Genomic DNA, 21,855 nt, shown 5'->3' with positions numbered 1-21,855 from the left:
GGAGCTGAGCTGCGGCCTTCACAACTAAGACTGAAAGGACAACAACTTGAAGCTAAACGGCACCCTCCACGACTAAGATTGAAAGGACAACAACTTGACTTAGAAAAAAAGAAAAAAAGTCCTGGAAGTACACACTGTTCCCCAATAAAGTCTTAAAAAAAAAAAAAAAAGAAGTACAAATTGGCAGTTACAAAATAGTCAAAGTACAGCACAGGGAATATAGTCAGTAATACTGTAATAACTATGTATGGTATCAGGTGGGTACTAGCCTTATCGGGGGGATTACTTGCCTTATCGGGGGGATTACTTCATAAATTATACAAAAGTCTAACCACTACCCTGTACAACTGAAACTATAATATGATATTGAATGTCAACTGTAATTGAAAAGTAAATTTAAAAAGGAGACTTTAACAAAAATTAAATTCTTACAAACATTAAAAAAGTAATAAGAATTGGATAGAATTAATTTTAATAATATATTTATTTAAAAAAAGAAAATGAGAAAAAATATATACATGTAATTTTAAAACTTAGATATGCACTGTAACTGATATAGCTTGACATCATATGATTCATTTCCGTAAATGGAGTGGGAAAGCCTTTCCTCCTGGTCTCCTTAGGTTGACTCTTTTGAAGACTCGTCCGTGTTGTTGCCTGTAGTTGTAAGTGGTTCGTTTGCATTGCTGTACTCTAGTAGTCATATTCCACTGTTACTGTTCCAAGTTTATTAATGCTACACTTCACTAGCACTTACACGTTTTTCTAGTTGGTTTTTTTTTAATAACATGAATGATGCTTCTGTGACCAAGCTTTCTCCTGCACCTTGGTGCATATAAGCAGACATTTCTCTAGGTTTATAATTACAGGTTGTAGCCTATAGGAATCATCATGTTGACCACATAATGTCCCACAATTTTCCCTTGTGAATATAATTTACATTCCCACCAGCATCCTAGGAGAGTGTTTTTGCTCTACCATGCTCCCGTACTTCGTAGAGTCCAAGCCAATTTCGATAATGGAAAAGAGTGAGCTGACACTGAAATCACACATGACGTTATTCTAGGAGATCGAAATAAAGAGTAGACAGAGAACATCCAAACAAATTTAAGTTTTCCTCTTATTTAGGGAGAATGCCTTCTAATTACTCTAGCACATAAGGGAAAAAATATATTTATTGTAGGTTAATATTTGTAAAGGAAAAACTAGAAGAACAAAGTCACCATTATCGACAAAACCCATGTGTCAAATTTTTTTTCATTGTACACCAATGATCATAGCAGTATTATCACAAGAACCAAAATATGGAAACAACCCAACTGTTCATCAAGAGATGAATGGATAAACAAAATGGAATGGAATACTACTCAGCCACAAAAAGAAATAGAATTCTGATGCATGCTAACACAAGCTTTGAAAACATTATGATAAGCCAGACACAAAAGGACAATCTTGTATGATTCCTCTTATATGAGATACTTAGAGTCAAATTCCCGGAGACAAAGTGGAAAATAGCAAATACAGTTGCTGAGGGAGTTGTTTAATGAAGAGTTTCAGTTGGGGGGTAAAACTCAGGAGGTGGATGGCGGTGATGGTTGCACAACAATGTGAACATCCTTAATACCACTAAACTATACTTTTACAAGTGGTTAAAATGAGGGGAAAAGCGTTGGGGTGGAGGATGAGGAGAGTAAAGGGGTCACATATATGGTGACAGAGGAGACTAGACTTTGGGTGGTGAGCACACAACGCAGTATACAGATGATGGCTTACAGAATTCTACACCTGAAACTTATATAATGTCATTAACCAGTCACCAATACATTTTATTTTAAAAATGGTTAAAATAGTAAACTTTGTTTTATGAATATTTTGCCACAATTAAAAGGAAAAAAAAAAACTCCTGTGACCTAAGACTCTTCTCTAAACACTCCTTTTCTAGCTAAAACCTCCCCCTGAACACAGTACCGTGGTCCCTGACGCCATTCCGAATGCTGGCTAGTTAATCCCTCCACCCCTCAAAATGCAGGACCCACGAAAGCCCCAACACCTCACAGACCTTCATCAGGCACACGCTGGGCTCCACCATCCATTATCTATTTGTGCTGTAGCCATCCTGGCCCCTGGCACAACCTGCCTCTGCTCACGTCACCTGACTCACTCCCACTCTCCACAACTTCTGTAGTCCTAAAAACCAACATTAGCAACCAAGTTACTTACAAACGATTTAGCATAACATTAGGACCCCCTACAACCTCAGGATGGGCAAAGATTAGCACCAATCAACCAAATTACCACAGTGCAACAAGTCTTCAGACTGAATTCTTCCATTTGCTGGTGGGCATCCTCCCTCCTGTAATTTCCCCTTGCCCAAATTCTGGTTTTCATTTGTCTCCCCAGGTTACATGAATCTCACAATCAGAGCTGAGAGACCCACCCATCCTGTCTCTAATTCACTTTTAGAAAAATAGAAGGCCTCGGTTCAGTCTGGAAGAGGCCCATTCTCTCACCTAGTTTACAGTTGGAAACACAGGGGTACCAAAAGAAGTGCTGAACACACCATCTCTCTGTGGATTTAAATGCCTTTCACTTTGGTACATCCTTGCCACAACAAAGGGGCAGGACTTTGTCCATTTGGGTACCCCTGTACCTTGTTCTTCATGCACTCCAGACCTCTAGTAAGTGCTGAGAGGGGAAAATAAAGAAGAAAGAGAAAGAAGTGGGAGAAGACATCCTCACCCAATCTGGCCTCCGGTCCTCCACGCTGGTACCCACCGAAAACCAGCTGTGGAAGCAAAGACTAAAAGGCTGTGTCTGCCCTTTGATTGGCTGTAGAATCTCTCCCTCCCCATTGGCTGGGATGATTGTTGATTGATCAGGCTCAGAGGGTGATGTGAACTGGTTGAGGCATATTTGCTCCACCTCAGGTGTGAATGATCTTTCAGGCTAGATAGTCCCGTCATACTACTAACAGACTCTCCCTTGATTAGAATCTGGGCTTCTACGAACAATCCTTTCCCACTATCAATGACGGATAATTTGGAGACTGACCGTGGAAACCACTCTGTTCATAATCTGAGTGTCTGATGTCCCCTGTACTCTAAGCTTCCCAAGAGAAGTTATCTTGTGCATCTTCTCAACTTTCAGAGCAGCACTTAGAATGGAGTCTTCGGGGAGGGGGATATCAGTGAATATTCTCAGTTAACTAGCTCTGGGCGAAAAGGCCCGAAGTTAGAATTTGCAAATGTCTGTTTTTGTAATTGTGATAGGAACACTTAATATGAGATCGACACTCAAAAATTTGGAGTGTCCAATACAGTGTTGTTAACGAGAAACACGATGTTGCACGGGAGACATCGTGCAACTTTTTCACCTTGCGTAAGTGAACATTTGTACCCACTGAACAATAAACTCCCTACCTTCTTTTTCACCTTGCGTAAGTGAACATTTGTACCCACTGAACAATAAACTCCCTACCTTCCCTCCCCAGCTCTTGGAAGCCACCATTCCACTCTCTGTTTCTGTGAGCCAGACTATTTTAAAGACTTCATAGAAGTGGAATCATGCAGGATTTGCCCTGCTGTGACTGGTTATTTAATTTCCCATGTCCTCCAGGTTGTTGCCTATGGCATGACTTCCTTCCTTTTTAAGACGGGGTAATGTTCCACCAAAGGTGCCTATTAGCACCCCATTACTCTCATCATGGAATCTTGTGTGAACTCTGCCCCATCGTCACTGTAATCACCATCAGCTGCCAACAACTGTCATAATTGTCTACACCATCTCTAAGATTAATTGGGTGCTGATGATCTAACAACCCTACAGCTGAAGGCATTTCCTGACGCTCTGATTTGCTTTAGCTCTCCGAAGTAGTCCCCTTTTCAAAGAGACTTGAGGCCATGGAGTGAAGGCTAGAGTAGAGAACATTCCTACTTGATCAGCCCAAATTTTAACCTTTCCACTGTGTTGCTTCCTGGGCAGTATCGATCCCAGGGGGACTTAAAGAGGTCTGCATTGGAGCAGTGGGCAGGTGCAACTTCATTTTGCCCAATGAGACTGGGCTGATGAAAGTGAACTGGCATCTTAAGATGTTTAACCATAGAGCTGGGAGGACTATGGGGTGGAGCTGGGCCCCTTGTTAAGTCTCTAGTCCTGACTTCCTGTTAAACTTTGTGGTAATGTCCAGGGAAGGGATGCTAATAAATAGAGAAGCCATCTTGGAATCAGGGCTTTTGGCATGTGGGTAGCCAATTAGGACACCGGCTGGCAAGTGTGCGTTCACACACTCCTGGGGTGACCTTGTTTCTTTTTCTTTTCCCAAATAAACCATTCTTTGGTGGATTTTCTGGAGAGTTGGTTTTGGCTAGTCTACAGGGCTAAGACACTCAATGGATCTTTTCTCCCTAAGATCTTGATTACTGGTTAATCCTGACACCCCACCTGACCTGACCTTGACAACTTCATGTCGCCTTTATAAACTGTCTTTAGCTGCTTAGCTGGGACACAATCACATGTTAGGGAAATGTGTCTTGATTTTCTTTTCCTTTTTTTTTTTGTTTTGTTTTTTGTTTTGTTGTTGTTGTTGTTGTTGTTGTTTTGTTTCCTGGTAGCTGCCCCAGGATCTTGCATAGGTTAAAAGTGATATGATGTGCCAGATTCTCTATTATTTAATATCAAAAATACAGGCTATGTCAAAATGTCTGTAGGTATTAAGAGATATAAGTGGTTACTAAACTGAGCAGTCTTGGTGTCAGATGAGTCCTGGACTTCTGGATGGTGTTTCAGAAACTAGGATGGAGGCAGGAAGTCTGCATCAGAACAGGACAAGGTCGCCACCTGGGGGTCAACTGTGAGTGGATCAGATTCAGGCTTTATTACTTCATTTGTCAAATGTTCTTGCAAGTGTACCGAGGTCTGATATTTAAGTTTGCGAACTCATCCTAGAAAAAGTGCTGCATACCTCATTGCTGAATATCACTCTGGTCACCTTCGAAGTACTCCCCTTGGGAAACTATGCACCGATGCCAGCGCCCAGTCCACCCTTCAAAGCAATTTTGGAACTCTTTTTCTGTAATGGCCATCAGTGCTGTTGTCATATTAGCCTTGATGTCCTGAATGTCATCAAAATGTCTTCCTTTCAATATTTCCTTTATCTTCATGTAAAGAAAAAAGTCATTGGGGGCCAGATCAGGTGAGCAGGGAGGGTGTTCCAATACAGTTATTTGTTTACTAGCTGAAAACTCCCTCACAGACAGTGCCATGTGAGCTGGTGCATTGTTGTGATGCAAGAGCCATGAATGTTGATGAAAAGTTCGGGTCATTTTCATCTAACTTTTTCATGCAGCCTTTTCAGCTTCCAAATAGTAAACTTGGTTAATTGTTTGTCCAGTCGGTACAAATTCATAATGAATAATCCCTCTGATATCAAAGAAGTTTAACAACATTATTTTGACTCTTGATTTGAACTGGTGGACATTTTTGGTCGTGGAGAATTGGCTGACTTCCATTGTGCACTTTGATGCTTTGTTTCAGGGCCGTATTGGTACACCCATGTTCCATCACCAGTGATAATACGGCCCCAAACATCGTCTTGCCACTCCAAAAGGTCTTGGAAAACTTCGACTCTCCTTTGCTTTTGTTCATTGGTGAGCTCCTTCAGGACCATTTTTGTACACACCTTTCTCATGCCAAGATTTTTCAGTTAAAATTTTCCTAACTGTTTCTCTATTGATGTTTACTTAGTCTGCTATGCTTCTCACAGTCAGCCGACAATTTTGACACACAATTCAATGAATTTTTGCAATGTTTTTGTCAGTTCCGCTTGTTACTGGTCGCCCTGATCTCTGTTTATCAGTGGTATGTTCTCTCCCCTCAGAAAAATGTTTAATCCATTTGTACACTGCCGTTTTCTTCATGGAATTATCCCCATAAACTTGAATGAACATGTCCCTGATTTCACTTCCACTCTTGCCAAGTTTAACATTTAATGTTTGTTGAAGCTCAGATATTTTCGTGACAACACACAAAAACACGCAACAACAATGAATGCCACTCAGCAAGACACTGCCACACATCCACACGAACACAGCTGTGAGACTCTGATATACCAAGGTTATGAAACTTTACTGAGCTGTTTGTACAGTGCTGCCAATGTAAGCGCACGGTGGCAAGTTCACGACCTTAATTGTCAGACCTTGTATGCAGTTGTCACTCACAAAGCAAATTTTATCCACACTTTTTATATTTACACAATAAAAGCCAAATAAGTGAGTATGAAAATATACAACAAAAACCAAACCTTAAATTATATATATAATATATATAATTATATATATATATAATATAGCCAAAAAGTGTATACACACTTTAAGAAACGAAAAACCTGTATTAAAATTGTAATACTCAATATATACCAATAACAAAAGATGAATACAAGTCATGTTGACTTCTGCAATTACAAGAGGTGCTCAAAGGGGCTACCGTCAACATAATTTTAATTCAGTTTTTTCCTTTCTTAAAATGTGTATACATTTTTTGGCACCCTCTGCATATATCTATCTATCTATCTATCTATGTGTATATATATATATATATATATATACACATATATATATATACATACATACATATACTCTCAGCATGATTTTCTGAATCTGTGTCATATGCCTACATCTCACCCTCCTCAGGTCATCAGAAGTGCCACATCCAAGGTCATATCCACTGTGGAGGGAAAGGAAGTATTTTCACAAATCAACAGACCACGTGTCCAAAACAGTCCCTTTTCATTTTAGCTGGTTTATTTCTATTCTTTCTGCAGCAGATAAAACTTTCCCACAGAATTATTTTCTGAACTCCCCAACTAGGACCAAATTAATGACCCATGTTAACACAAATCCTGCCTCACCATAGTTAACTGGTTAATTAGTAAACATTTTTGAAAGACGGAAGGAAACAATACAAAATATGAGGCAGATTTATTTTTTAAATATTGTACTTTGGTTTTTTCTCTCTGCACCTCCCAATCATCCTTCCCCAAATCAACCTGTTGGCTACAAATTAGAATTACAGAGTTTTTTTTCCTTCCCCACAAGTCTAAGAAAAAAAGCAAAATTATGTCAGGTATCACAAACTGATGGTCGCCAAATGGGAGGGGGATTGGGGGGTCTGGGTGAAAAAAGTGAAGGGATTAAGAAGTACAAATTGGCAGTTACAAAATAGTCACAGGGATATAAAGTACAGCACAGGGAATATAGTCAATGATATTGTAATAACTATGTGTGGTGTCAGGTGGGGACTAGATTTATCAGGGGATCACTTCATAAGGTATATAAATGCCTAATCACTATGTTGTACACTTGAAACTAATACAATATTGAATGTCAACCATAAAAATAAAGAAAATGCTCTATGAGATACGCAAACCACACAAAAAAGGAATTTCTGATAATATAATTAAATTTTTACTTCATATCAAATCTTGTGGAAAATATAACATGACTTAAAATTCTTATTCTTAAAATTATATGTACATAACAAAAGAGATTTGAAAGATTAATTTGGGGCTGTTGTTAAAACAAAGGGAATGTGAGGACTGGTGATTCTCAACTGATTCTGCCATCAACATTTCAATGATTCAAAAAATTTTTGAGATGAATTAGTCACCACAATTCAAAAGGATTGGATTTTGCTATTGAGAGAATTATTTTTTTGTCGCTTTTGATAATCATTTCCCAAGAGAGGACCTCGTGCCAGAGTGAAAGCAAGTCAAGTCTCCCGTAGAGTTTCAGACGTCTGAGACCTTTCACACAGAAACATTGTAAGAACAAGATTTTACTTAAGGATAAGATATATTTAAAACCAAGATACTACTTAAGGAGAGTCGCATAAAACTACTGCAGACACATATATGTTAAAGTATGGAAAGACACTTTCAGGAAAGTCAGGGGGAGGCTATGTCCCAGACCAGGGAGGCCGAATGTCAAAAGTTACAGATATGGTGACTTTGAATAGGGCCTGAGGTGAGACCAGCTCCACTCCTTGGAGTCTTGGGTTCCAGGAAATGCCTGCAGAGATGGCAGGTGGAGAATTTGTCCCTACCAGGCGGAAAATGCAGGGTGCCTCACACATGGGAGCCTCAAGATACAAGTGCCAGTGACAGTAGATAAGAAAAGTGTGTGTTGGGGGCGGGGGCAGGTAGTTCCTCTCTGTCCAAATTTCCAACTGGAAAAAAATACTGTAAATAAAAATCAGCTCTTCCAGGGGACAGGAAAATCTAACTTTCTCTTTTTTTCTCCTTCATGCAAGAATTCCTAACGCAAAACATTAACATAAATGTCATTCCAGTGTGGATGGAAAATGGGCCACATAATAAACCTGACAAACTCAGGAGACTGAAAACAACCACATAAGATGGCGTGAGCATAAAAAAAAAATTGTAACTAACCGGGCAATGGTGGAAAGTCACATCTTTAGCCAAAACCTTCCTTCATAAAGTTAATCTGTGCCTTTAAGTTGGCCTGTCTATTGTCTTTTTGCACCTAAAAGGACATCCTTGGAATGTTTGTGATCCCTTTTTCTGGACCAGAGCAGGAAACTACAGAATCCCTCATTATTATTCTTGTCCCTTGATTAACATCTCTATGTGAACTACTAACTATCCTGTACCACCTATGTGAAAGAAGTACCTGTCTCTCCAATTTACTTTTAGCCAATCCCAGAGATTTCTGCTTTGCTTTCTCCCACCCCCTTAATCTATCACCAATGGATTTCATGTAACTCTCCTCCTTTGATTCTATGTATAAAATAAGCTGCAAACCACCATTTCGTGAAGCATTTTCTCAGTCCATTGAGATTTTGCTTCCCGGCAATGGTCATCAGTTTGGCTCAAATAAATTCTTATAAGCTTTCTCTTAGGCTGGATGTTTTTCGTCGACACCAGCATGAAGGATAATTGGGCAAAATGAAACCAATACAGAGGTCACCTGGTGTTCCCAGAGGGTATGAGCCCTGCTTCATGAGCTACCCAAAATAAGTAAATGAGAAACTCAACACAAAATAATCCTCTATGAGCAAGAGTCAAAGGAACCACAGATGTGAGAATAACTACTCCCAGAAATGTAAAAACATTCTAGGAGTTGTAAAATAATTTAATTGAAGTTTATGAAAATAGTAAGAGAAATAAAAGTGTCATACAACTACGTGTGTATTTTTCAATTTGCCATAATGAGACACAGGACTTAAGAGCTGGGGTGAGCATTTCTTCGGATGTGAAATGACAAGAGGTCCAGCAAACAGCAGCAAAAGCTCCCTGTGGAAACAATTAAATGAAAGCCTCTTTAATTCAATCACATAAATCTAATCTGATCCCACACCCTACATTGGGATGACCAATGAGTCATCGAAAACCAGGACGAATGTTTTTTTCAACACGTTTTAAAAGAAATGGGTCTCATTTTGTATATGTGTTGATGTAAGGGAAGTGGTTATGTTATAATGTTATGGATACCAAGACTGCAAAGAACCCAAGCGGCACTCAGAGAGTTAGGAAGTTCAGCTTTATTACGCCGGCGGGCTCAGCGGGATCCTTCCCAAAAGACTGAGCCCCCAGCAACATTTTGAGCAGGTTTTTATGGGTTGGGGACTTCCTTGAGTTGGGGAAGGGGTAGGTGTCGTCTGGTGATTGGCTCAGTGTGTGGCTTGGAGGGGGTTATGCGGAAGTGGGCTGGGGCTTAAGCTGGGGACTTGTCTCTCCGCTTGGGCCACCATTTTAGCTCAGTTCCATGGGGCAGGGAACCATTTTAAGGTCAGTTTCTCCATCATGTCCCCCCTGATGATGATCGTAAGTGGTAACAACTTAGAGATCATCATATTGGCTAAGAGGACGATAACCCCACAGGGCAAGGATCCGGGCTGTAGCCCAACAGGTGACGGAGGTCTCCATGAAACGTAAGTATGAGAAAGTTGGGTGGCCAGCAAATTTTCCCCAGCAGCCTGAGGGACAGGAAGGGGAGGTAGTGACTCCTTCCTGGGGAAGAGATAGTATGAGAAAAAGCCAAATCATGGTTGCTGCCTAAAACAGGTTAGGGAGAGGAGGCAAGCAGCCCAGAACAGGAAGTAGAACCTAACAGCCCTTATTCCAGTGGTGACCAGCTTGGTGGGGAGGATGCAATGAGACCAGCAAAGACTAGAAACAATAGGAGTGCAGTAACAGCAAAGATGGGGGCTGGGCAGATGACAGCGAGGCTCTGGGCTGCTTCTTGAGGGTCAGACGGAGTGGACAGGCTGGATCATGTTGGGCGATCCAGGCATCGTCCTCCGGCTGGGCTCTTTTAACCCGAGTGTGATGGATCCACGGAGCAATACCTGAAACTTTAAGAGCGGTGGGAGTAACAAGTATGACAGTGTGAGGGCCTGTCCACCGGGGTCAGAGGGGCTCGCGCTTCCAATCTTTGACCCAGACTTGATCTCCCAGGGTAAAGGGGTGTACCGGGGCCCTGAGGGAAATGGGGGCCCTTTCCAGAATGTAAGCACCTACATCTGTGAGGACCTTGCGTAGCGCGGCCATCTGGGTTTGGAGACTGGAGAACCCCAGCTGGCGAATGTCGCCAGGAAGGCTGGTTAGCAGGGGAGGGGACCTCCCGAACATAATTTCGAAGGGAGAGAATCCAGATTTGCCAGGGATGCAGCACACCCGAAGGACGGATAGTGGTAGGAGGTCCACCCACCCTAGCGAGGTCTCCTGGTGGAGTTTAGCTAATGTCTCCTTGAGGGTACGGTTCATGTGTTCAGCTTTCCCTGAGCTTTGTGGTCGCTATGCTCTATGGAGTCTCCAGTTGATGCCCATGGCTCTGGTCACCGTCTGGAGGAGTTCTGCTATGAAAGCTGGCTCATTGTCACTGTGGATAGAAAGTGGAATCCCGTAGTGGGAGATAATCTCCCTGAGGAGGACCTTGGCGACTTCGTGGCTCTTCTCAGTCCGAGTGGGGAAGGCTTCGACCCACCCGGAGTAGGTACAGACCAGGACCAGCAAGTACTTAGTACCACGGCAGTTTGTCATGTCAGTGAAGTCGACTTCGAGGTCCTCAAAAGGTGTGGCACCGCTTCTCTGAATCCCGGGGATGGGGCTAGGGCCAGACTTTGGATTGTTCTTTGCACAAGTGAGGCAGCGTTCTCTGATGGACCTGCAAAGAGCTGACAGCCAGCTAATGTAGAAGTTTTTGGGTAGGAGGCTCTCGAGAGCAGTTTTTCCTAAGTGGGTTAACTTGTGATATTCAGCGGTTACTTGAGGACCTAGCAGGGCTGGAATGAAGAGTCTTCCGTCGGGCAGTTGCCACCACCCTTGTGGCAATCTGGTGGCCCCTTCTGACTTTGCCCATCTGAGTTCTTCTTCTGTGTACCGCAGGAGGGACGTAGTGGTAGTGTCAGTGACCAAGAGTAGTTCAGTAGGGCTTCCCATCGCTGCTGATTTGGCCATGGTGTCGGTGAGCTGGTTCCCGACGGCTGAGGGCTCGTTGCCCCTCTGGTGGCCCTGACAATGGATAACCGCAACCTGCTGGGGAAGCCAAATGGCTTGCAGGAGCTTAAGGATTTCTTGTTTATTTTTAATAGATTTTCCCTCCATGGTCAGAAGGCCTCTTTCTTTGTATAAAGCCCCATGGATATGGACGGTAGCAAAGGCATACCGAGAGTCGGTGTAGATGTTGACTTTTCCGCCCTCAGATAGAGTGAGGGCTCTTATTAGTGCCCATAGTTCCGCCCATTGGGCCGACCATCCCGCCGGAGTGCCCCTGCCTCAAGTACCTCATCTGTGGTAGTTACTGCATACCCTGCGTGACGTTTTCCGTCCCTCAGGAAGCTGCCGCCATCAGTATACAGACTAAGGTCCGGGTTAGGATGTGGGCTGTCCCAGAGGTCGGGTCTGGTGGCATAGACCTCGTTGATAACTTCTGTACAGTCATGTTCCAGATCCCCGTCCTCGCTTGGCAGGAAAGTGGCTGGGTTCAGGGTGCGCACAGTTTCTAACGAGATCCGAGGGTTTTCCAGGAGTAGCCCCTGATACTGAGTCAGCCGTGCATTCGACAGCCATCGGGGTCCTTGACTGTTCATTAAGGTGGTGACCGAGTGGGGTACCTAAACTATGAGTCTCTGGCCTAAGGTGAGCTTATCCTCCTCTTTGATGAGAATCACAGTGGCTGCTAGCGCCCGCAGGCATGGTGGCCAATCCGCTGCTACTGGGTCTAATTTCTTTGAGAGGCAGGCGATGGGATGGAGCTGTGGTCCAACTGTTTGGGCCAGCAATCCTAAGGCTATTTTGTCTCTTTCATGGACAAATAAGTGGAATGGTCTCTCAGCATCAGGTAACCCGAGGGCTGGGGCCTGTCCAAGTGAGCTATTGAGCTGCTGGAAGGTATGTTCTTGATCTTCTGTCCATAGCATGGGGGCCTTTTCTTGACCAGTTAGAGCCTCATATAAGGGCCGGTCTATTGCCACAAAGCCAGGAATCCAGATCCGGCAGAAGCCGGCGGCCCCGAGGAACTCACGGAGCGCCCTCCAGTTGGTGGGCCGAGGGAGAGAGGTGATGACTTTCTTCCGCTCGGTGCTGAGGGCCCACTGTCCTTTGGAGATGACAAAGCCCAAGTATTGTACTTGTCTTCTTCAGAGCTGGGCTTTCTTCCAGGAGACTCTGTACCCTGTCTCGGCTAAGTGGGACAGGAGTGCCTGCGTCGCAGTTTGGCACTCGGTTTCGGTGGCACAGGCTAAGAGCAGATCATCCACATATTGCAATAGAGTGCAGCGGTATTCTTCTCGAGGGAAGGTGGCTAAATCTGAGGCTAGTGCTTCCCCAAAGAGGGTTGGGGAGTTTTTGAAGCCCTGTGGGAGCCGAGTCCATGTCAGCTAGAGCTGCCAGCCGGTATCAGGATCACTCCATTCGAAGGTGAACAGTGATTGGCTCTGGGGTGCCAACCGAATGCAGAAGAATGCATCTTTCAGGTCCAGGCAGGTGAACCATCTGGCCTCCGGGGGCAGCTGACTGAGAAGAGTATACGGATTTGGGATTACGGGGTGTAGGGAGACTGTGGCTTGGTTTACTGCTCTCAAATCTTGTACTGGCCAGTATTCTTCATTAAGCTTCCTTACCGGCAGGAGGAGCATATTCCATGGCGACTGGCACTCTACAAGTATCCCTGCTGCTCTGAGACGGGCGAGGTGTTTTTGAATCCCTGCCCGGGCTTCCCTGGAGATGGGGTATTGGCGTAGCCCTTGGGGTTGAGCTCCAGGTCTCAGTTCCACCAAAACTGGGGCCTTATGTTTTGCTAGCCCGGGCGGGTTATCTTCAGCCCAAACCTCCAGGAAATCGGCCCTGTAGGCTTCTGGGTTCTGTTCTACTCTGCCGGTCCCTTAAAGCCTCCATTCTTCTTCCCTCAGCGTGGTGATAGACAGAATAAGTCCCTCTGATGGGGCCTGCAGTGACATGGTGGCTTGACCTGATGGTTTGAAGATTTGTGCCCCTAACTTGGTAAGGAGTTCGCGTCCCAGGAGCGGGATTGGACAGTCTGGTAAATAGAGGAACTCGTGTGACATAGTGTGTCCTCCCAATTTACAAGTCCGAGCCTGGCAGAGCGGTTGGCTCTTAGCTTGATTCCCGGTGGCTCCCATTATGGTGACTCTGCGGTCCCCGAGCAGTGCCACCGGCATGGTGACTACCGAGTGTTCTGCTCCAGTATCTACCATGAAAGTCACTGTTTGGCCCCCTACATCTAAGTCAACCATGGGCTCGTGGGGGTCGAGTTCGAACAAGCCCAGTCCTCCTCAGTCTGACTCGATTCCCGCTAATCCTATGAAGTCGGGCTCCGGGCTGGTTGGGTTGGGACCACGGGGAGGCCGAGGCTGGAAGCAGAGTGTCTGGAAGTGGCGGGGCCATGCAGGGCCGTTGGCCGTGTTTCATAGGGAGGTGGTGGTGGCTCTTTGTCGGTGTCCCCCTGGTAAATGGCCTTAGCCATGTCTTTCTGGGCGCGGCCTTGCAGGCTCCATGCAATGTATATCCTGGACTGTCCCTTACTATTGGAGCAGAACCGTACCCAAGGAGGAAGGGTTCGGGCAATTTCCAACCATGAGTCAACTTAAGGTAACTGGTCTGGATGTCCTGGGGTCCTGGTGACAACTACGTAGATTCGGCGAATCATGGGGAGATCAAGAGTGCCTTCTGAGGGCCATCCCACGTCAAAACCTGGCCACTCCAGCTCAAATAAAGTGCGGAGACGTCCGGGGGTTATTTTGACCCCGAAGTCGCCTCCGAAACCTTTCCTGAAATTCTTTAACATGCAGTCTAGAACCATGGGCTTCCCGTGACTCCCTCTCATGATGTTCGATGTCCGTAGACAAGGGAAGGGTCTCAATCAGGCGCCCACCTGGCTGTGTCCGTTGTGGGAACCTTGGGTACGTCTTAGCTAAGGTGTGCCCGTATAAACCCCAGGCCAGGTCACACCCCAAGAGTGTGAATCACCGTTTGCCGTACGACACTACCACACAACGCAGGTCAGGGCTCACTCGGGTTCCGTAACCAACAGGCCGTGGATCCACACAGAATCCAATTCGGGACCAAGCCCACACACATTCATTCAGGGAGGAAAGATGCCCTCCCCCGGAATGGCCCCAACTGGAGTCCAAAGTGGGACTCAGCGGGAGGTGATCAGGCTCCTCTTCTGCCCTTAGGCAGGCCTAACTGGGTCCGGGCCCGGGGTCTTACCGTGTCCGATGTCCTGGTTGACTGTCCGTCCTTCCTTTCTACTGGGGTCCGGCAGGGAGCCATGGGCTGGAGCCGGCGGGAGGTCGCCGGTCCCAGGCCTGCAGAAATCAGCAGGGTGCGCCTAACCCCGTCTCAGCTCTCCCGCCACCCTACGGCCCGCTCTTGCCCAAACCGGTGGCTCAATGGGCCAGCGTGGTTGGATTTCCTGGTCAGGGAACCAAGAATGTTACGGATACCAGGACCAGAAAGAACCCAAGGGGCCTCAGAGAGTTAGGAGAGTCAGCTTTATTACGCCGGCGGGCTCAGTGGGATCCTTCCCAAAAGACTGAGCCCCTAGCAAGGTTTTGAGCAGGTTTTTATGGGTTGGGGACTTCCTTGAGTCGGGGAAGGGGTAAGTGTCGTCTGGTGATTGGCTCAAGGTGTGGCTTGGAGGGGGTTATGCGGAAGTGGGCTGGGGCTTAGGCTGGGGACTTCTCTCTCCTCTGGGGCCACCATTGTAGCTCAGTTCCACGGGGCAGGGAACCATTTTAAGGTCAGTTTCTCCGTCAATAAAAATGTCTTTTATCTTTGATTCTACTATAACTAACAAAAAATTGGACTTTCACTGGCCCACTGTTGTCAGGGAAGTTTGGGGTTTCTTTACCAAACTTCTAAATAAAGATCTTCACATTGTGGAAAAGTGTGAAGAAGTGACTGTGGTCTCATGAGCACAATTTTAGGAAAGAGTTCTGAATGGGTATAATTGAATGTTCTTGGTCAAAATGCACGATTTTACCTCAGGATCAAAAAAACATTTGAAACTAGTCCCCCATCCCACCCCACCCCCCAAAAAACTGGTCCCTATTCATTTCAGGAGGATTAATAATCATGACCATTCTTAATTTTCTATCCTAATCCCAATTCATCAACAGACATACTATTCAAGATCTAATCCAGAATGATAATATGGCTATATTTTGTTCATATTGAAGTAGCAATATTTTTCTGTGAGTTCCCGAATGATGTAAATGATGTTGGATCTGCCAACAGTTTCTGGGTGTGGGCCGGGAGCGTGTCTCATGAAGTCGAAGAATGGACGCATGAAGCAGGGAGAGGCAAGGAGTTGTAAAGGAAGACAGTTTATTAGAGGCAGGAGAAGAGGTTGCAGCTCCCGAGCGGAAGGGCGTCCCGAATGGAGGTGCCGGTGACTGAGGCAAAAGCTCTTACTTTTATACCTTCCCTGCCAGCTTGGGGAAGGGGGCTGGGCCTTCTAATTGAATTCGTCTATCAGGTTTGTCCTGTTTGCCATCCTGAAGGGATTAGCGAACTAACCCATTCCTATCTACCAGATCTGCTCCTTTGTCCGGCCAGAAGGGATTTGAGATAATTTATTAACCTCAAGTCGCGATCTCATGTCCCTGTCCCGGAGTGAAGGAGACATTCTAGGACCTGGAGTTTCAGGATATGGCTGCTTTTTTGTTTATCCCACCAGGGCCCCCCTGTCTACCTAGCCAACATACTAACTAACCTGTCTCAATATTAGTTTAAAAATAACTTTCATATGCGACTATCTCCTTTGTTTGTGGTAACCTCTCTGCGACGTGAGACGATCTCAATAATGCCAGAATTCAATCAAAGTCTGATTGGATTAAATGGGATGGACAGGAAGTGGGTGAGGTGGGAGGACGGACCTGTCTAATAAAAGCTGCTTCCAGGTGGACCTCACTCCAGAACTGAGCTGTCAGGGGAAGCAGCTTGAGGCCAGGAGAGGACCCAGTGAAGTCCAGGTGAGTCCATCTGATTTTGTTTTTACTTTCAAATGTCTACAAAAGGTCTTAGGGATGGAGTAATTGTACAAATTCAGCAACTGCTGCCTGACGCCAACTCAATGCCGGACATGGTGAGTGCATCTAGGGGCACTGGGACCTCTGATGGAGCACTAGGCAGAACTGAGTGTCAGTACCAGGCTGGAGGAACAATATCGTCGTCATTATCATGAGTCAAATCAGAGCTTGGCCAACTCTGAGTGGCTGACACGCCACTCACCTATCCCACTTCTGCTGGGGGTTCTGCCACATCCAGATCAGACAGCTGAGGAAGTTGGAGGGTTTTTGGGTCTAGACCAACGCTGTCCACTCAGAACATAAGGTGACCCACATACGTCACTGCAAATTCATTTTCTAACAGCCACTTAAATAAAGTAAAATCAAACCAGTCTGATTCATTGTAACTGTCAGGAAGCAATTACTTCAACATGTGGTCAATTTTGGGAGGAAGTCAAGGAGCTCGCTTACAATTGCTCATGATCAAACCTGAGTGTGTGTCTCACGCTCACAACACATTTCCACGTGCACAAGCCCCAACCCAGCTGCTCAATAGCCAGGGGGCTGGCGGCTGCCACACTGGACAGCTCAGGTGTCCTAGAGACCCTCTCACCACGTAACTTACAGCCCAACCATGAAACCTGGATTTCATTCCAGCTCACGGTTCAAACATCAGGAGTTCAGGGCCATGAGTCGTTTACATCCGTTACTTATACTGTATCTTCATTGCCCAGGGGTAGTGACTGCACATCACTGCACGTAAAGAGGTCGGTGTCCCAGGACTGACGAGTCCATGTTGCTCATGACAGTTCCAACACTGCACCTTTCCCCGACACAGTGACCATGGCTGAACACTTTAAAGAAGCGTGCAGATGTCCGCTTTGCCTGACTTATCTTGAAAACCCTGTGAATATGAGATGTGGATATATCTGCTGCCTCCGCTGCGTCAGTTCTCTGCTGAAGGAGCCCAGCAGAGTCGGAGTTTTGTGCCCCTCCTGCTCTGAGGTTTCTCAGAAGAACGACATCCGACCCAATAGCCAGCTTGGCAGGCTGGTGTCAAAGATCAAAGACTTGGAGCCCCAGCTGAGAACCGTCCTACAGATGAACCCACGGGTGCGGAAGTTCCAAGGTAAGACGTGTGTCCGTCCTGCCCCCAACCCACTGGGGCCCCAGAAGGAGCGAACTTTAAAAGCTCCCTAATAAAAGTGGCATTAGCAGGATTCTAGCACCTGAAATGTTTATTCTTGCCCAGCGACAGTTGTCCTCACCTTTAAGTATAGATTAGAACTGTCCGTAGGTTTTTAAGAAAATATAATATTTAGTCATGCCCTTGACCTGTGCTATCCAATATTTCCAATAGCCACGGGTACCTATTGATCACTTCAAACTGGAGATTGACACAAGTAAAATCAGATTTTGGGTACACTAGATCATATCCAATAAAACGTATTGTTAAAACCAATTCTAACTAATTCTTACAATTTTTAAAATATGTAAGAAAATTTTCTGTTTGTTAAAGTATCTTTTTAAAATTTATTTTCAGTTACAGTTGACATATATTATTAGTTTCAAGTGTACAGCATATAATTTATGAAGTGATCCCCCCAATATGTCTAGTACCCACCTGGCACCATACATAGTTATTACAATATTGACTATATTCCCTGTGCTGTACCCTACATCCCCATGACTACTGTGTAACAATCCATTTGTACTTCTTAATCCTTTTTCACCCACCCTTAACCCCCCTCCCATCTGGCAACCATCAGTTTGTTCTCTGTATGAGTGTGTTTCTGTTTTGTTTGTTCATTTATTTTGTTCTTTAGATTCCACAAATAAGTGAGATCATATGGTGTTTGTCTTTCTCTGTCTGACTTACTCCACTCAGCACAATCCCTTCTAGGTCCACCCATGTTGTCACAAATGGCAGGACTTCATTCTTTTTTATGGCCAAGTAATATTCCATTGTATATATATCACATCTTCTTTATCCAATCGTCTATCGATGGACACCTAGGTTGCTTCCATGTGTTGCCTGTGGTAAATAATGCTGCAGTGAACGTAGGGATGCATATGTTTTTTTGAATTAGTGCTTTGGTGTTCTTCGGATAAATACCCAGAAGTGGAATTGCTGGATCACATGGTAGATCTATTGTTTTAATTTTTTGAGGAATAAGAAAATTTTAAATTGCACACAGGGCTCACGTTGTTCCTTTGGGCAGCACTGGCCTGGAACAGTGGTTCTCAAAGTTGTGTGTATATGTTTCCCAAGGGTCTTGTTTAAATGCAGATTCTGGGTCCTGGCACAGGGCTGGCCTGTGAATCTGGATTTGTGACGAGCTCTGGTGGTGGGGACAATGCTAGTTCAAGGCCCACACTCTTGAGCGACAAGGCCCTGACCCTCCGGCAGTGAGGCCGTGTAATTGTGCCTGTAGGTCAGATCCCGATGGTCAGAAAGTCTGAGCATCTCCCAGAGAACCATGCCAGGAGAGAGCAAGGGAGGCAATTGCTCCTCTTTGGCCCGGAGGATTTACCTCTGAGGCTGCACTGGCTCCATCCACACGGTCATGCTAAGACAAGCAGCTCTGTGCGCCCATCCTCGTAACTAGGGTGAGAGGGAGATGCTGCCACCACACGCGCTCATTCTTCTCCAAGTCCCCTGCCCTCCTGAGCGCTGCCCCAGTGAGTTCTGGGTCTGTGACGATCCGTTCCTCTGTCAACTGCCCAGAGTCTCAGGACTCCTAGCATTTCTGTTTTAATTTATTTATTACAACTCTAAGGAAGAAAAGGGCTGGCATGCAATTGCCTCTTCAACAACAGTAAATAAGGAAGGTGATTGCAAAAAAAAAAAAAGAGAGAAAAAAGAAAGGAAAACTTTAATGTCAATATTATTCTGCAATAAGTAAAATATTTTCTGTCATTCAGAATATATATTTGAGGCCTATATTTTGACAGAATCTGTGTTAATTTGTATAATAATTTTGAGAACAAACAGCAGCCATGATCTTTTTTGTTTCACGTGTATTCCATATCAAACAGAAGAAAAATCCGTAATCAAATAAGTAACTTAATGGAAAGAGAATACCTACTATGAATAAGGACTATTTCAAATTATGGTTCATCCTATACATAAAATTTGATCTAATCAGGGACCAGGGGACTGTCCCCAGGAAAATTCCAATTAGGGAATGTTAGGTCTCTGAATGTTAGAGACCTTGACTTAATGATAGGTCTCAGAGACCTTGACTTACAGACAGCGCCATGTCTGCAAGAAAACAACAAAATGTCTGTTAGCCTGCACCTGCAGACAGAGCCAAACTTGCGATAACAGAAAGCTACTGGCTTGCAGGCAGCTAGCATCTTCTGTTCAAACAATACTGCCCTATTAATATCGTCCCCTATAAAACCCTTTTTACTCTTTTCCTCAGGGGCTGCTTTTGCACATCCCCATGGACTTTTCTCTTAATAAACCTTCTTAACTCGCCTGACCATGCGCGTTCTTTTACCAGCCAACCTATCAGGGAAGACAGGGACAGTGGGAGACGTGACAGTGAGATGTCTGGGCCTTTGCAGTGGACATGAAGGGTGGCGTACTGTGTATGTGCTTGCTGATTTGACTGTTTGTCTACAGTGGATATGACTTTGGATGTTGACACAGCCAACAACTACCTCATCATTTCTGAGGATCTGAGGCGTGTCCGCTGTGGGTATTTCGAACAGGAGCGGAAGGCCCATGCTGTGAGGTTCAACTTCGCCATTTGTGTCCTCGGTTCCCCTCGGTTCATCTCTGGCCGCCATTACTGGGAGGTGGATGTGGGGACAAGCAAAGAATGGAATGTGGGCGTTTGCCAGGAATCTGTTTGTCGGCAAGGCGAAATTGTACTGTCTTCAGACCTTGGCTTCTGGACTGTGAGTTCGAGGAGCGAAGACGTCTTCTCTGCCAGCACCGTGCCTTTGACGGTGCTCATGGTTAACCCCCGCTTACACCGCGTGGGCATTTTCCTAGACATGGGTATGGGTACCATTTCCTTTTACCACGTTGGCGATGGGTCCCATATTTTTACATTCCCCAAAATCTGTCCTGCAGAGCCCCTGCGTCCATTTTTCGCTCCTGCAAATCCAGTTATGGATGATGAAAGCTTCCTGAGAATATGCCCTGCAATGGACTCAGGCATCGCCAGTTCTCCGGTGACTCCTGGGGAAGGCCAGTGAGCCTCTGAGCACAGGAACCTTCTGGAACCTTCCTGCATGTTCGGCCGGAGCTAGGAGCTGTTCTGCTTGTTACACATATGGTACCAAGGTGGAAAATATGGGACAGTTTGTGATACCCAAACACAAATTAATTATATTTGGGGACATTACACGTCTGATATTCAGTATTGTTGTGGTCACTTCCTTTCACTTGTTTATATTTCTGTCCATTTAATATGCTCTGAACTTTCACATCCTTTGCCAAATGTTTCCCTTTCTATTGTCTGAAAGGTTAACTTAGTGTGTAATGAAGGTTAAAAATGAAATAAATTTGGATGTGACCCAACAGGTTAGTTGCTTTACTTTATGATGTGGAAAACAGGTCTGTCTAAACTGTTGAAATAGAGATGTGTATCTATTCAGTTTCAGCAACAGAAAAGCGCACATTTGTTTCAAGTGCACATTCACGTTCACGGACACTGGGGGCAGGCGAGAGGGCTGCAGAAGAGCTGGATCAAGGAGGTGTTTTCCGCTGAAGTTCAGTCTCAGCCGGATCCCATGGGAGCTCTGAATGGCACTACAGTTGTCCCGCCTTAAAGCAAGAGGTGTGGACTTCAGCTCACTCTGATGTTAGCCCCTCCGTATCACCCAACACTGGCTGCAGGCTGTAGGCCCTTTCCACATGAGCCAGCTGTGGGCACGCAGGGCAGCTTCTCCAGACACTGAGAGTCTGGAGTCTGTCCCTGCAGGTGGGTCCCACCAGGTAGAGGGAATCTAAGTGGAGATTTATCTCTTGCCTATATAGTGCCATTTTGTTCGCACTCTTAAATAATCACTATTTTCGTTTATAATGTTCATAATTAGTGATGCTGAGTTAGGATCAGGCTTGGAATGAGTGATGAGAATTGAGATGGTCACTCGCGGTAACACAGAAGCGACTCTGCCCATCACGCCGTGAGCCTCTTCCCCGTCGTTCCTTCCCCTTTCACACCACTATTCCTTGCAGCAGATGTCACCCCATAAGTGCACCACAGCTATAATACGTCACTTAATAGTAATAGCAAACCAGTCCTCATTGGAGTAGAATTGTCATTTTAAAATTCCCGAGAGGAGAGG

General features: G+C 45.2%; 1 protein-coding gene across 1 annotated transcript; it reads left to right on the top strand.

Annotated features, from left to right (window-relative positions):
- Positions 1–17,391: 17,391 nt before the first annotated feature.
- On the top strand, positions 17,392–20,760 carry RFPL4A (ret finger protein like 4A). The gene is made up of 2 exons (XM_033129100.1): positions 17,392–17,677; positions 20,180–20,760. The coding sequence occupies exons 1-2, from the start codon at positions 17,392–17,394 to the stop codon at positions 20,758–20,760; spliced, it is 867 nt and encodes a 288-aa protein (XP_032984991.1).
- Positions 20,761–21,855: the final 1,095 nt, after the last annotated feature.

This window comes from Rhinolophus ferrumequinum, chromosome 15 (genome assembly GCF_004115265.2).
Source record: "Rhinolophus ferrumequinum isolate MPI-CBG mRhiFer1 chromosome 15, mRhiFer1_v1.p, whole genome shotgun sequence".
Lineage (NCBI taxonomy): Eukaryota > Metazoa > Chordata > Mammalia > Chiroptera > Rhinolophidae > Rhinolophus > Rhinolophus ferrumequinum.
Note: the sequence above shows the minus strand (reverse complement) of the source record. Positions and strands in the feature narration are given on the sequence as shown.

What these genes read in the sequence shown, in the direction of transcription:
- RFPL4A (XM_033129100.1), top strand. Translation starts at nt 17,392, where the DNA reads ATGGCTGAACACTTTAAAGAAGCGTGCAGATGTCCGCTTTGCCTGACT. An exon ending in ACGGGTGCGGAAGTTCCAAG is followed by an intron (nt 17,678 to 20,179) that starts GTAAGACGTGTG and finishes GTTTGTCTACAG; the next exon opens with TGGATATGACTTTGGATGTT.